General features: G+C 43.1%; 1 protein-coding gene and 1 pseudogene across 1 annotated transcript; both read right to left on the bottom strand.

Moving 5' to 3' along the window:
• Positions 1-1,157: 1,157 nt before the first annotated feature.
• LOC149452526 (U2 spliceosomal RNA) lies at positions 1,158-1,273 on the bottom strand (annotated as a pseudogene).
• A 5,746-nt stretch (positions 1,274-7,019) lies between these two features.
• On the bottom strand, positions 7,020-7,961 carry LOC149452525 (olfactory receptor 5P81-like). The gene has a single exon (XM_089689252.1). It carries the CDS (start codon positions 7,959-7,961, stop codon positions 7,020-7,022), a length of 942 nt encoding a protein of 313 aa, XP_089545378.1.
• Between the last annotated feature and the right edge of the window lie 8,664 nt (positions 7,962-16,625).

Genomic DNA, 16,625 nt, shown 5'->3' with positions numbered 1-16,625 from the left:
AATTAAGTGTGTCGCTAAACTTTAATGGCAGACTAAAGGATTTACCTAAAGTATCTGCAGACCTGAAAGGCTTAAAGGCCAAATACAGAAGAGAGCCCAACAGGCAGTGCCTTATCATTGTCAGCTTGCAACAAGAAGTGCAGTTACCGACAGGATCTCCAGCTAAGAATTGTTTTTGCAAAAGAGTCACAAATTTTGATTTAGAAAACTGTATAAAGTGAGCCATTATGTCTTGTTTTCTTTGGTTAGGACAAATTGCATTGGCGGACAGTGGTTTTGGGAGTACACCTAATAGAGGTTCTTTGATGTATTTAATTTTTTTTTTTTAAGTCCGCAAACGTGCAAACCAGAACGAAAAACCCGTAAGTGATAAGTGATCACAAAAAAAGTGCAAGTGCGAACACCACACGAAAAAGTGCACTTAGGGGTGTGCTTTTGCCCTTCCCCCGAAGGGGATGGACCACTACCCTGATTCCCCGGGGCACGAAGCTCCTGACAGGGACAAGGTTCCCATTTGGTCCTCCTGGCCAAAAGGCCTGGTGGACCACCGTTCCTTGTGTCCAGCCGAAGCCGGACACCCAGTACTTGGTCAGGAGGCTCTCCCGAAGAGAAAACTCCCTAGGGATCAGGGGAGGAAGGAACCAAAAGGCCACACATCCTCCCCCTAGACTTCAGGGAAGGCCCGAGGACCCACACCCTCCATCCTGTGAAAAACACACACAAAAGCAAGAAAAAGTGACAAAGAGTGAATAAATTGAATAAATAGAAAATAAAAAAGTGGTACCGTGCCAAATTGTGCACAGACCAGGCCCTGAGGCCTGTAGCAAAAATTGCCCTGGTCCTAGCCAAAAGGCCTGGTCCTGAGGGCGCTGTGCAAAAAGAGTGTAAAAACAGTGACCTTGTGCCATCTTCACACAGTGGGGTCCCACACCCAGGTGTTACTAGTGGCACCCCTGAGGGTGTCTACTCAGGGGGCACTGAGTTTGCGGACTTTCTGCCTTCCCAGCCCCTGGCCAGACAAGGTAGATCCGTCCAAATCAGGAGGCACTGGGTCCTTCCGGTCTCCTTGGGGGAATTACTCCCAGGACCCCAGCTACGTGTGGGCATCCCGGTTTCTGTCCCCCCGGTACTAGCCTTCCAGGCCCCCATCATAACAGTGAGGGTACTATACAACAGACATCCCCGCAAAGCTAGAATGGCCGGGAGCACCCCCACTGGACACTGATAAGAACAGATACTACACTTGATCTTAGCCAAAAGGCAGAGAAGCGATGATGTATTTAATTGTTAGGGCAGATGGTGGTAACAGGGTCTCTTTAACTCTTTCCCACCCAGCCCCAGCCCCAACCTGAGACCCAGCAATCTTTTAACAGGGTCTATACTTGCACTCTTAATACAGAAACCTCGGCTACCAAACCAAAGTGATGGGGACGGGTTAAAAGTTAAAAAAGAGTAAGGAGTATTATGTGATGCAAAAGCCTCATAAAGTACTGGCTGGGCCAAGTCCCCCATCATTTGTGCTTCACATCTTAACTCTCCCAGGCACTGCAGATCACAAAAGCAGCATTGCTAATCCAGGAAACAGTGGGCAGGATTAGGTGTGGCCAGGTGCTGATTAACAAGCTACAGGCTTGTGAAGCATTAGTGACAGTGCTGATAGCCATGGCCCCAGCAACATCTTCTTATCTGACTATAGTGCAATCATGCATAGCCTACACAAATGTGGCAACTGTGCTCTGAACACAGTTGCAGTGCAGCATCATTCCCACACCATCGTAGGAAGCTATATACTTAGGGCCCATGTACACTGAAGCTGATAAACTCACTTTTGGAGCTGTTCAGCATTTTTTTTCAGCAGCCCCTGAACTCTCCCTAATGTGTTCCTGTGTGTCCATGTACAAATCGTTGTTTACAGTTGTTTACAGGCAGTTGAGTTTACAGTCATTTTTTTTAACACAACAAACTTGCGTTCAGACGTCGATTTTATCAGCGTTTCAAATGCGAAACGCTTGTAAATGCTAGTAAACGCGGCAAATCGCGATTATAAGCGTTTGAATTTTTTTTTTACTCTTTTAGTTCCCGATGCTGTCCAGAACCTTTTTTATCATGAAAAAATGCATGCAAAGCATTTTCAATGTGCTCAGATGGACAAAACACTGAACACAGGATGTTCCTACCAAGCTTGTCACACATTGTAATGACCAATTCACACCTCAGACCTCTCCCACCCTTGGAAACACAAGATATGTTAATGAGCATTCACACCTCAAATTTATCATGAAGACCCCCTGCCAGGTGGCCTTAATGACTCCCTCCACCAGACACCTTTCCCATCCTTGGAAACAAAAGAAATGTTAATGAGCAACTCACACCTAGCTAATGTCAACACATAATGCCATCTCTGCATCTACTCTCTGTATTTCTCTGAAACAGTCTGAAATAGTTAATAATTTACCACTTTTAAGTGCATTCTGGGCATTTGGGAGCTTCTCCTGTGCTTATCTTTAAAAATGCTTCTAAACTCAAACGCACATAAACGCATTATGCAAACGTGGCTAAACAGACTTTTTTTACCTATGTTTTCCAGCAGTCAGTTTCCATTGTTCAGAACTGTCCCATGTACATGGGGCCTTATAATTAATTGTTTTGACACATTTCTTTTGAATGGGGAGGTCATAGTTCTATTTTAAGTGCATATGATGCAAGAAACGCATGTAAGGCAGCCCATACATTATACACTTTTTTTCTTTCAACCAACATGTTGATGTGCATGAGGAAATTCCTCCTGCTGTGGAATTGTATTCTGACACCGGGGTGACTTACCCACCATCGGGAATACAATGATCAATATTGCTGACTATAGGTACTGATCATTTGGGAAATACCCAGCAGGCTGGTTGTATGTAAGTCAATTGATAGATCTACTTGTGTACAACCAGCCTGCCCATACATGGATCAAAATTCAGCCAGTCCCTGCTGAACCAGATGCATTTTGATTTATCTATTGCAATATATGTTCTGATCTAAGAACATCAATGGCAGTAGATGTTCTTAGATGTTCTAAATTCTTAAATAATTTATCAGTGATATATGTAGGTAGGTAGGTAGGTTTCTAGGGTGTATTTTGTCTAGTTTTGTATAGTGTGGTCACAAGCTTAACAGGAGACTGATAGGAAAAACATAGCAGCTTTTCTGCTTAACATAAAGCTACAATTGCTAAATGAGAGATCCTGTGTGGCTCACAGTGCTTCTGCTGCTGTGATTGGCTCCTCTGTATCCAGGTGACCTTGAAAGATTCTTGGTGAACAGGAATGACCAATGCAGATCAGCAGCATGAAAATGGATGCAGTTCCAGCCAATTACAGGGAGAGGTGGCCCTGAGAATGCTGGGTGCTAGTATTTATATTCAGTGAGCATATGTCATCTGGGTTCTTCTTCCTTAGAAAAGGGAGTTACAGCCAGGGGAGGCAGCTATCTCCATGTCTCATGCTGCCAGGAGACCTCAGGTGGGCTCAGGAGGGCCAGAATGCTTAAACCCAGGGTGTTTCTGAGAGCTGACTGAGGGTGATGTCTACAGATTCTGTCTGACATTACGAAGGAAGTTAACCTGCAGCAAGGACCTTGTGAGTACGGACTGTTCTATATGGTGCTGGGACTTCTGCTGTTTATCCCCCCTTAATACCCATATAGTCAGCTGAGGGGTGTAAGCTACAGTGGGGCAAAAAAGTATTTAGTCATCCACCAATTGTGCAAGTTCTCCCACTTACAAAGATGAGAGAGGCCTGTAATTGGCATCATAGGTAGACCTCAACTATGAGAGACAAAATGAGAAAAAAAATCCAATCACATTGGCTGATATGGAAAGAATTTATTTGCAAATTATGGTGGAAAATAAGTATTTGGCCAATATCAAAAGTTCATCTCAATACTTTGTTATATATCCTTTGTTGGCAATGACAGAGGTCAGACGTTTCCTGCAAGTCTTCACAAGGTTGGCACACACTGTTGCTGGTATGTTGGCCCATTCCTCCATGCAGATCTCCTCTAGAGCAATGATGTTTTGGGGCTGTCGCTGGGCAACAAGGACTTTCAACTCCCTCCAAAGGTTTTCTATGGGGTTGAGATCTGGAGACTGGCTAGGCCATTCCAGGATCTTGAAATGCTTCTTACGGAGCCACTCTTTCGTTTGGGATCATTGTCATGTTGGAAGACCCAGCCACGTTTCATCTTCAATACCCTTGCTGATGGAAGGAGGTTTGCACTCAAAATCTCACGATACATGGCCCTATTCATTCTGTCCTGTACATGGATCATTCGTCCTGGTCCCTTTGTGGAGAAATAGCCCCAAAGCATGATGTTGCCACCCCCATGCTTCACAGTAGGTATGGTGTTCTTTGGATGCAACTCAGCATTCTCTCTCCTCCAAACACGACAAGTTGTGTTTCTACCAAACAGTTCTATTTTGGTTTCATCTGAGCATATGACATTCTCCCAATCCTATTCTGGATCATCCAAATGCTCTCTAGCAAACTTCAGATGGGCCCGGACATGTACTGGCTTAAGCAGGGGGACACGTCTGGCACTGCAAGATCTGAGTCCCTGGCGGCATAGTGTGTTACTGGTGGTAGCCTTTGTTACGTGGGTCCCAGCTCTCTGCAGGTCATTCACTAGGTCCCCTGTGTGGTCCTGTGATTTTTGCTCACCGTTCTTGTGATCATTTTGACCCCACGGGGTGAGATCTTGCGTGGAGCCCCAGATCGAGGGAGATTATCAGTGGTCTTGTATGTCTTCCATTTTCTAATTATTGCTCCCACAGTTGATTTGTTCACACCAAGCTGCTTGCCTATTGCAGATTCAGTCTTCCCAGCCTTGTGCAGGTCTACAATTTTGTTTCTGGTGTCCTTCGACAGCTCTTTGGTCTTCATCATAGTGGAGTTTGGAGTGTGACTGTTTGAGGTTGTGGACAGGTGTCTTTTATACTGATAACAAGTTCAAACAGGTGCCATTGATACAGGTAATGAGTGCAGGACAGAGGAGCCTCTTAAAGAAGAAGGTACAGGTCTGTGAGAGCCAGAAATCTTGCTTGTTTGTAGGTGACCAAATACTTATTTTCCACCATAATTTGCAAATAAATTCTTTCCAAATCAGCCAATGTGATTGTCTGGATTTGTTTTCTCATTTTGTCTCTCATAGTTGAGGTCTACCTATGATGCCAATTACAGGCCTCTCTCATCTTTGTAAGTGGGAGAACTTGCACAATTGGTGGCTGACTAAATACTTTTTTGCCCCACTGTAGATGGTATCCCACTGGTATCCAGAAGAGAAACTGTTCACTAAGTTTGCATATCTACAGAGGGACTTTGTTCCATTCTTGTACAGTCTGCTACACAGTTCCACTTTAAGAAAGCTGTCCTCAACTGTGAATAATTTGCTTAAGAGTACCCATATCCCTTCCCCATCCCAGTTCCAAAGCAAAATAAAACCACAAAAAAAGACAACCCCTAGACTGATCATTGGAGTAACGAGCAAAAGTTGTGTGCACCTGGCTATAGGAAAAGTGGTGTGCTTGGCTGCGGGAGAAGATCTAGGGGAAGCCTAGGCAAGATACAAGAGGCTCCTACGGGGGTAACACTACACACATCATATCTTTCTTGGAGCCATAATGGGGTTTACTAAAGTCTAAAACTTTGGAGACCATGGTGTTTATTCACTCAAGGAAAACAAGCCATTTTTAGTTTGTAAGAGAAGTTGCGTGGTGCAAGACTCTTGCACATGATTGGATGATAGAAGCCAGCAGAGTTTCATCCCATTCTCTAAAATCCCTCTGTCAGGAATGGACTGGCCAGCAATGGTGGGACTCACCTGCCTTATGAGCTGCAGTACCAGGGCTGGCCAGCGGGTGCTCCCAGCAATCAGAGACTCAACCTTGCAGCCAGCTAAACACCTGGAACTGATTATACTGGTGTATTTAAGGGATGGCCAGACCTGCAGACTCTGCCTTGGTGTGTGTTTTTCCTGGGCCCTGTATCTTGTTCCTGCATCCTGTTCCTGTTCCTGTCTTGTTGCTGACCCGGCTTGATTCTGACCTCTGCTGACTTCTCCTGTTCTGATCCCTGGCTTGTGACCCCGACCATTCTCTGCCTGACCCCCTGTACCTACCTGCCTGTTAGTTGCTGTACCCTGCTCGTGACCTGACTACTCTCTGCCTGCTCCTCCTGTTCCTACCTGCCCGTTTGTTATTGACCCGACCTGCCTGATGACGCATTGCATTGTATGTATTATCTGTGGGTGGTTTGGTTCGTTTGCACTGTGTTATGTTTTAGTATTGCACTGCGTTTATGTTTGTATTGTTAGTCTTGAATAAATTATATTGTTTATAACTTATCTGAAGCCTGCATTTCCCTGCGTCATTCACATACCTCTGGTCATACCCTGGAGCCCTGACACCCTCCCTTGGACAGTTTCAACTCCTGTGAGCAGTTGATTTCCCTTTAGTAAATTAACCACAAAATCTCTCCTCCCCCAGGTAAAGCTATTCGGTGTTTTAGTACCTACAAGAAAGAATGTAAGATGCAGGAAATATATTGAAGGCAGGACATAGACCTTCAAGTCAAAACAATGTACCTAGAGATGTCTGTTCATGGACCACAGGCTAGGATGGGAATATTGAAAGAGTTTGGAACAGAGGGGATAGAAGGAAAGTTGCGCTGAAAATTATATTTGGTTAATTCTATAATTATAACAAAAATATCTACTAATTGAAAACACACATCTAGTCTGCAATACATGTACAGTATAAAATGATTTATTCAAACATAACTATAGATCTGACTCCTCAGTAGACTTGGCAGCCAGTTATAGTTGGCCTGTAGTATGGACCTCCAAAACTTTTCCAAGTCAAAGCATGAATATGTGTCAGGCAGTCTTTATTACCCACATGTGTTCTACCATCATTCCAGAAGGGTGACCTTATAGTATTTTTATTTCTGTGTCTGTTCCTTACATATACAATTTCTTTATTACATAAAAAAAGTCCTAAAAGTAGAAATCATTTTTTGCAGAGCTCTCTTGATCTCATGGTTTCTCAGGCTATATATGATTGGATTCATCAATGGAGACACCACCATGTACAGGAGAGACCTATATTTGTTCAAGCTGGTTGAACTGTTATCATATGGTGCCACATAAACAATGATCAATGTTCCATAATAAGCACAAACCATGGCCAAATGTGAACTACAAGTGGAGAAGGCTTTCCTTCGCCCAGAAGTTGAAGATACCTTCAGAATAGTGACTGAAATACAAATGTAAGTTATAATAATAAAAGCAAATGGTAAAAATATTGTAACAATGGAAACAAAAAAGTCTTGAAGCATCAAAGCAGAAGTGTCAGAGGTGGACAATTCAACCAGTGGTCCAAAATCACAGAAATAGTGATCTATAGAATCTAGACCACAATAATTAAATTGAAATACCACAACTATTTCACTTGACACTAAAATAATGACCAAGAAACATAACACGATGATCAACTGGGAAAAAACATGGGAGTTCATAAGGGATGAATAGCGTAAGGGATTGCAGATAGCCAAATACCGATCGTAGGACATGACCGCAATAAGAAAACTTTGTGAATAGCTACAAATACCAAAAAAATAAAGTTGAGTAATGCAGCCAGCCAGTGATACTTCTCCTTCATCTTTGATAATGACCTCCAGAGTCATTGGGATCACACACGTGGTCATTAGGACATCAGATGTAGCCAAGTGCTTGAGAAGGAAAAACATTGGAATTTTTAGGTGGTCAACAGTTGCCACTAAAGTTATTATTAAACAGTTCCCACTTAGTATCATTATGTATGTTAGAAAGAACACTATGAACAGCAGAATCCTGAATTTATAAAGGCCTCGAAATCCAAGCAGTTTAATTTGTGTGACCTGAGTCTGGTTGAACTCACACATTCTTTATTTTTAGGAATATTCAAAGACACTAAAAATGTGTTTTGTTCCTGGAAAACGGAATAAGAAAAAATTCCACAATAGAACATAATTACAGGATTTTTAAATTTCTAGTCTCACATACTCTTTTTATTAAAAAAACATACAAATATTTAAAGATCATGGTAATACACCTTTCTCCTGAAAAATAGGTAGTAATAATAATAATACCATAAATAAATACAAAGGTTTTAACATTTTTAAGTGAATTTGACATAAAATAAAACACAATAATTGAGCCTCTCGCCTTTCCTTAAAAAAAGATACAAAAGAATAAACAAAAAAAATTCTTCATTCAGAAAGTATTCAAACCCCATTCACTTTTTCTTTCAATTTTGTTATATTGCAGCCTGATACTTCAATTGGTAAAATTAATTTGTTTCTCCTTAATTTACACTCGGAACCCCATAATGGCAAAGCAAAACAGAATTTTAGAAATGTTTGCAAATTTTTGAAAAATGAAAAACTGAATGATCACATTGGCATAAGTATTCTGACCCTTTGCAACAACACATGAAATTTAGCTCAGGTGCCTCCTGTTTCTCTTGATAGTTGCTGAGAGTTTTCTGCACTTTCATTGGAGTCCACCTATGGAAAATTAAAATGATTGTACATGATTGGAAAGGCACACACCTCTCTATTAAAGGCCTCACAGTGGTCAATGCATACTGTATTAGAACAAAAGCCATGCGATCGAAGGAATTGCCTGCAGAGCTCAGAGTGAGGTTTACTGCAAGGCACAGAGCTGGGGAAGGCTACAAAATTTGTTGTGCTGCATGGATGGTTCACAAGAGCACAACTGCCTCCAAAAATTCTCAAATAGATGAAGTTTTGCACAACCAGGACTCTTTCAAAAGCTGGTTGCCCAACCAGCTGAGCAATCGGCAGAGAAGGGCCTTAGTAAGAGAGGTGACCAAGAACCCGAAGATCTTTCTGACTGAGCTCCAGGGATCCTGTGTGGAGATGGGACAAATTTCCAGAAGGACAACCATCACTGCAGCCCTTCATCGATCTGGGCCTTGTGGCAGAGTGGCTAGACAGAAGCCTTTCCTCAGTGCAAAACAGTGAAAACCCGCTTTGAGTTTGCAAAAAAGCTTCCATCTAGCCACTTCTTGGTCACCACTCTTCCTTTAGCCCTTCTCCCCCAATTGCTTAGATTGGCTGACCAACCAACTTTTGGAAGAGTCCTGGTTGTGCCAAACATCTTCCATTTGAGAATTATGGAGACCACTGTGCTCTTGGGAACCAAATTTGTTTGTAGCCTTCCCCAGATCTGAACCTTACAATACCCTGTCTCTGAGCTCTGCAGGACATTCCTTTGACCTCATGGCTTTTGTTCTAATACAGTATGCATTGTCAGCTGTGACATACGTATGTCACAAAGTTCAGGTGTTACGCACTCAGCCACGATATAGGAAACTATAAAACTGGCTACTGAGCACCCACAGCTCCACAGGAAATAACACCAGGAGTGATGTAAATCAATACATAAACAAACAGTCCCATGACTAGTGCTGGGAGACAGTCATACAATAAATGTCCATATTATTGTCGCTCCACTTCCTTAAACTGAACCTCTCCAAAACCGAGTTTCTTGTCTTCCCCCCAGCCCGGACACCACCCCCCATTGACTTCTCCATCACACCCAACAACGCCACCATCAAACCCGCCCCGCAGGCCAGAGTACTTGGTGTCATTCTGGACTCCAACCTATCCTTCCAGCCCCAAGTCCAATCTTTAACAAACTCGTGCAGACTCCACCTCTTCAACATCACCAAAATCCGCACGTTCCTAACCCCAGAAACCACTAAACAGCTCATCCACTCCCTCATCATATCACGACTCGACTACTGCAACTCCCTCCTCACTGGCCTGCCTCGCCGCTGGCTATCCCCGCTTCAGTCGATCCTGAATACGGCTGCCAGACTCATTCACCTTTCCAATCGCTCAATCTCTGCCACCCCCCTCTGCCAATCCCTCCACTGGCTTCCGATTGCGCAACAGATCAAATTCAAAATCCTAACACTGACGTACAAAGCCGTCCACCATACTGCCCCAAACTACATCACTGACCTAATATCCAAGTACCACCCAGCACGCACACTCCGCTCCTCACAAGACCTCCTTCTCTCTAGTTCCCTGGTCTCCTCCTCCCATGCCCGCCTCCAGGACTTCTCCAGGGTGTCACCCATCCTCTGGAACTCCCTGCCCCAACCCATCAGATTATCACCTACTCTCCTCTTCCTTAGGCGCACCCTGAAAACCCATCTCTTCAGGGAAGCCTACCCCACCCCCTGCTAATGTGCCAAGCTCCTCCACTCTTCCTACCACTCCATCCCCCACAGCTATCTCCTCCTGTACCACTATACCCTCCCTCCTAGATTGTAAGCTCCAAAGAGCAGGGCCCTCGATCCCCTCATGTTTTGCATTGTATTGGTATTGTTCTGTCACATGTTCTGTCCCCCTTTGTAATGTACAGCGCTGAGCGAACTATTGGCGCTTTATAAATACTGTATAATAATAATTATTATATTGACATTTATGTTTTGATTGATCCCCAGCGCTAGCTATTAGACTGTTTGTTTATGTATTGTCAGTTGTGAGGCATTTAACAGAGAGGTGTGTGCCTTTGGAAATCATGTCCAATCAATTTAATTTTAGCACAGGTGGACTCCAAAGAAGGTGTAGAAACATCTCAGCAACTATCAAGAGACAGAAAACGCATGTGAGCTAAAGTGTTGTTGCAAAGGGTTTGAATATTTGTGCCAAGGTGCTATTTCAGTTTTTCCTTTTTTAAAAAAATTGGAAACATTTCTAAAATTCTGCTTTCACTTTGTCATTATGGGATACTGAGTGTAGAATAATGAGAAAAAAATGAATTTAAACAATTGTAGTATCAGGCTGCAACATAACAAAATTGGAAAAAGAGAAGGAAGTCTGAATACTTTCTGAATGCACTGTATATACAGTAGCAGTTTAGTAGTTTCACCCAGTCAGCAGGAAGTCCCCATCCTTTTGTTTTCTATTAGTGGGCCCAGGAGATCAGACATGTCCTTTGGGCAATGGGATTTTTTTCATCAGGTGTTGTTCATGATCAACCTAGATCTGCATTGCTGAATGATGTGGTTGATGATGGATTTAGACAGCAGGACTTTTTTTTTGTAATAAAGGACTTGTCTGAAACTGGATAAGTGTGCTTATTTATTTTTCACTTTTCTGTGTGAATAAGTAGCGGTATTATATACTCTTTACTTATTCAGTACAGCTAGAGGCCTCCTTTTTGTTAAAAGGGGTTTCCAGATTTTAATAAGCCCCCTGCCTACTGACCCCCACAGCTACTGGGACAAGGCTGTAGGAAAGAGACCCTTGTCTTCCACACATCCATATTGAGGGCATTTGACCTGGTATGGTTCAGGAGGAGGGCCCACATGCTCATCCCCTTCCTTTTCTGCATATGTGAACAAGAGTCTGGCATGGAATTGGGGGAAACTCACACTGTTTTTCTTCTTTTTTTTTTGCATGGGGTACCCATTGACATTTTTACCAGACCTTCATTAAGGATAAAAGTCTAATATGCATTTTTGGTGGGATCCTTACGCTGTGTTTTGGTGTGGGTCCCTTTTAAGATCTGTACCAGATTCTCATATAGGATAACGGTCTAGTATAGATGAAAAGAATCCCCAGCTATTTTTTTAGCCAGTTCCCGCCCCGCCTATAGTCAAATGATGGCTGGGAGGGACTGCTCTAGGCCTGTGTGATTGTCAAATGATGTCCTCCGGAGAACGCACCTCGCCCCAGCTTTTATTTAACCACTTGCCATCCAGCATATGTACTATATGTGTAAATCCTGAATGGCAAACAGTTATACCAAGATCATGGCTGAAGCTGCAGCCATGATCCTAGTATTATAAACAAACACTTAGTGCGCATCTGTCCTTGTATACCAGTTCAATGTGCACATATGATACCTTCTATATAAAAAAAAATCAACAAACTATATAATAAATAACTGCAGTCCACCATATGAAAAGTCCACCATACGAAAAGTAAACATAAGTTTCCACACTGATTCAATTCAATCTTGAAAAAAAATGGAATTCACCCATGATTCCTTCACCAAATGAATAATCAGCCTGGTACCAGTAGTATTGAACTCACTTCCAGAGATCAATACATGCTCATATGCTCACACATTGCACTAATCTCCCTGGTAGGATACTCTCATTGCCTCCTCCGTATAATATATCAGAACTCAGAAGGAATCTCCCTATATAGTAGACAGATAATCCCTCCAAAGGAGAAGATCAAGAGGCCCCAATGGTGTTATAACATAAAACCAATATACTCACAAAAGATGAGGAATATAAGAGAACATATACAACAAAATTCGAAGCCTCGCGTGTCAACGTGTGTGTGATGTCACCGCAAGGCCCTGCCCAACACGTTTCACCACCAATCGGCATCTGCAGGGGTATGGGGCACGACTCTAGTATTTTTTTTAGAGCTGGCAATCAGCTTTAATGTAAAAGTGATCTAGCTGCCTTACAACCAGTTGATCATTTTTACAGGGCTTGGAAGCATCCTCCCTCTCCTGTTCCACCAGGGAGTATTGGACCGCTGTACGCAGTTGGGTTGGCTGCCCACAGAGGAAATAGAGATTGTGTTGTGTCTATAGGACAGGAAGTTAAAACTCTTGAATTGGAGACAAAAAGCAAAAAACCTAAAAACATGACAATGGTTTTAAATAGTCTTTACTCTATCTGTACTGAAAAAAATGGTGACGTGCTTAAATCTTAGCTAGTTAAAAAAAAAACAGTTCCTAAAAATGGACAAACTGGAGACAAGTCTTGTATGCAAGATTATAAGGGAGGTCAGAAGTCAGTTGTTTGCCAAACAGAAATTCAATTCAGAGCAACATCTGGAATGTCAGGAGCATGTAGCGCTCCTGTTCCATGAAAGCTGCTGGTCTCATTCCAGCATTCTAGTTTAGGCTGCAAGACATTCTCTTTGTCTGTCTGTCTGTCTGTCTGTCTGTCTGTCCACCTGCAAGATGATTGATGTGGCCAGTCTCTGGGTGGAGACCAAAACTGATTTAGGCCAGCCAAGCCTGCAGTCTCATGCTTGTGATGCAAGCTCCCAGTTCATCTGCCCTGCTCTGCTATTTGTACGATCGGAACTTGGACTATTCTCTGAACTCTGCTTGCCTCTTTGACTATGGATTTGACCCTGACTACCCTGAACCCTGCCTGCCATGTACATGGACTGTCATTGAACCACCCTGCCTGTCTGCCAACGGCAAGTACCTGTTTTCTTTGCTCAGTTAACACCTGCCCCGGAGTGGTGGACAGGCACTATATCATTGTGTTTAAGACCTAGGGGCAACCAAGTACTGGTAGGCCTTCTTGGCTTGTGTGAAATGGGGCAGCTATAGGTGAAGAACTCCGTAGCCAGCTATAGTGCCTGACCACCTGCGTTAGGGGTAGGGGTGACACGGATTGAGGACATTTCTCAGAAGTTTAGATCAAAGAAAGCTTTGTATCTTAGATGCTGATTAAGGCCATGCTAAAATTGGGCACAGTGGTGAGGGGTTGACTCCCATCAGGATCTAACTGCTGTAGCATGTAGAAATTCACTTTCTCTGTTTATCCAGGTGACTACTGTTACTAGAATTGAAAGAGAAAACCTGAAATGTTGATTTGTCACTTGAATAGGCCTAGAGCAAAATTCTTCCAATGAGGACACTTGTTGAGAAGACAACGAAGATAGTTTTCCCTTATTTTGGTGAAATTTTATATCTCTTCCTGCTTGTCTGTCAGACAGGTAGTTAAAAGAAATCTCCGTGTTGCAGACAACGGTTTTAGCCATTGTTTAGTCAATCAAAAATTAAAAAAAAAGTTCAACTTTACATACAATTTAAAACAATTGCTGCCTTACCATTATCACATAATATCACATTGGAGGTCTATTCTCTGAAAAATGTCTTGGTGGCTCCTTGTTTCTGTATAATTAAGACAAAATAAATATTTCCATTATTTGAAGCAATATTCGTGATAGCAGGTTTTGTTGCCTTTCAAATATACAATCTATATTCAGAGTCCTAGATATTTTTCTGAACTCTTTGAGTTATATAAGAAATACAATTCTGGAGGAGGAATGGATCAGAAGGCAAACCACATAGCTATACTAAAAGCTTTACTTACAATATTTTTGTCTCAATACAGTTGATAATAAAAGCAAACATTTTTCAGTTATGATTGCATTCATCCACAAGCTGTGCCATCAACCTATGTATATAATTGCCTGGTCATTACCCTTCTATATAGTGGGAGAAGTAACAGGGGAAATAATGCTCTCTATATCCCTTGAGTATACAAATGAAGAAAACCAATGCTTGTGCCTGCTTTTAATTAATGTTTGCTCACCGTATACTGTTTTATTAAGCAAATCATTAATTTGTGAGTCTGTTGGAAAGTTTCTTAACTGGAGATCCTGTCAGTAATGGCACATTACATTGCAGATTACAGGGATTATTTCCTTAGGGCAGAAGTAGGTGATCTTGGAGAGGTGGAGATTTATCTAAACAGTGTGAAATAAATAAAAAATCACCAAGATTGCAGCATAGAGATAAGCAAGGGGCTTTTAAAAAGTAAGGAAAGTTTGAAGAAAAATTAATTAATAAAATGATGATGATGATAATAATAATATTAAATGTCACTGTAAAAATATAAACATGTGCTACATATTTCACTTCAGTGGGAAGCTTGACATTACATTCATTACCAGTTTTGCTAGGCTAGGCTTGGATCTTGACAGGCTGGCTGGGCTGATTTCTGGCTCTGTTGGTTTAGTGGCTTCAGTTCTGGCCTGGATGACTGATTTGGGGTTCTGGCTTAGCTGGCTGGGCTGGATTCTGGCCTCACTGGTTGGGCTGGGTTATAGTCTAGCTGGCTGGACTGGGTTATGGCCTAGGTGGTTGGGCTGGGTTATAGTCTAGCTGGCTGGACTGGGTTATGGCCTAGGTGGCTGGGCTTGGTTATAGCCTAGCTGACTGAGCTGAGATCTGGCCTCACTGGTTGTGCTGTGTTATGGCCTAGCTGGCTGGGCTTTGGCCTAGCTGACTGAGCTGAGATCTGGCCTCACTGGTTGTGCTGTGTTATGGCCTAGCTGGCTGGGCTGGGTTCTGACTGAGCTGAGTTCTGGTCTCACTGGTTGTGCTGTGTTATGGCCTAGCTGACTGGGCTCTGACTGAGCTGAGTTCTGGTCTCATTGGTTGTGCTGTGTTATGGCCTAGGTGGCTGGGCTGGGTTCTGACTAAACTGAGTTCTGGTCTCACTGGTTGTGCTGTATTATGGCCTAGCTGGCTGGGCTGAGTTCTGACTGAGCTGAGTTCTGGTCTCACTGGTTGTGCTGTGTTGTGGCCTAGCTGGCTGGACTGGGTTCTGGCTTAGCTGGTTGGCCTGGGTTCTGGCCTAGCTGGGTGGACTGGGTTCTGGCCTAGCTGGTTGGGCTGAGTTCTGGTGTGGTTGACTGAGATGAGTTCTAGCTTCACTGGCTGTGCTAAGTTCTGGCTTTGCTGGCTGAATTGAGTTCTGTCCTGGCTGGCTGGGTTTAACTTGCCAAAGCAGAATACATATTGGTTGGTATAGTGCAGGGGTCAGAAGTAAATATGACACATTTCAGAGGTCAGCAGTAAGTAATACACAGTGAAGGAGTCAGGAGTATGAAAGGCAGAGTAATGGGGTAAAAAGTACGCAACACAGAGTTCAGAAGTCAGTAGCATGTAACACAGTGTGCAATTAATAGAGTGATGGGGTCAGGGATATGTAATGCAAAGTGAAGGAGTCAGCAGTAAAAAATGCAGAATTCAGAAGTCTGTATTATGTACAGTAAAGAAGAGTGCAGGGGTCAGGATGAAGTAATGCAGAGTACAGGGGTCAGAAGTAAACCTAGAGTTTAGAGGTCAGAGGCTAGAATGAGAGTATAGATGTTAGTAGCATGTAATGAGCGCAGGCACCGTACCGTAAAGTGCAAAGGTCAGTAGTATGTACCATAGATTTCATTAATTGGCTATGTACAGTATACAGTGTGTATGGCCCAGACTCTGATATGTTCCCTGTGCCTAACCGCCAGTTTCCCTTTGTATACAGCACTCACCCTCTCCACTGCGTAGGTTCTCCCCTGTGCCACCAATATATTTCCCCTGCCCCCCAGTGCCACTACTATGCCCCCCTTTTTCCTCTCTCTCCAGTGCAGTGCAGGAAAGTGGAGTTCTGCTCTTTGCTGGTGCCCACACATTCTATATACAAGATCCTGGAATGGATATAAATGGAGGATCGCGGGGACCATCATTGCAGGACAGGTAACTAGGTTTAACCACTTATACCCCCTTCTTGCCCAGGCCAATTTTCAGCTTGCAGTGCTCTCATACTTTGAAGGACAATTACTTAGTCATGCAGCACTGTACCCATATGGCTGGTATTTTTAAACCAGGTTAGTGAAGTAGCTGGAGGCCTAGTTGTGGATGGCTTTGTAAGTACTCCCAATATAGGTTGTTTGGCTGTGTTTGTTAGGGTGTAAGTTGGTAACAAGGTTTCTTTAACCCCTTCCCATCCATCCGCAGTGTCCCTG

Source organism: Staurois parvus, unplaced genomic scaffold (genome assembly GCF_062004578.1).
Source record: "Staurois parvus isolate SC_StPar_1 unplaced genomic scaffold, SC_StPar_1.0 ptg000470l, whole genome shotgun sequence".
Classification (NCBI taxonomy): domain Eukaryota; kingdom Metazoa; phylum Chordata; class Amphibia; order Anura; family Ranidae; genus Staurois; species Staurois parvus.
The sequence above is the reverse complement of the archived record's forward strand: the minus strand, read 5'-3'. Positions and strand labels throughout refer to the sequence as shown.

Bases quoted from the DNA above. Each gene is read 5' to 3' on its own strand.
- LOC149452525 (XM_089689252.1), bottom strand. From the start codon at position 7,961: ATGTGTGAGTTCAACCAGACTCAGGTCACACAAATTAAACTGCTTGGA.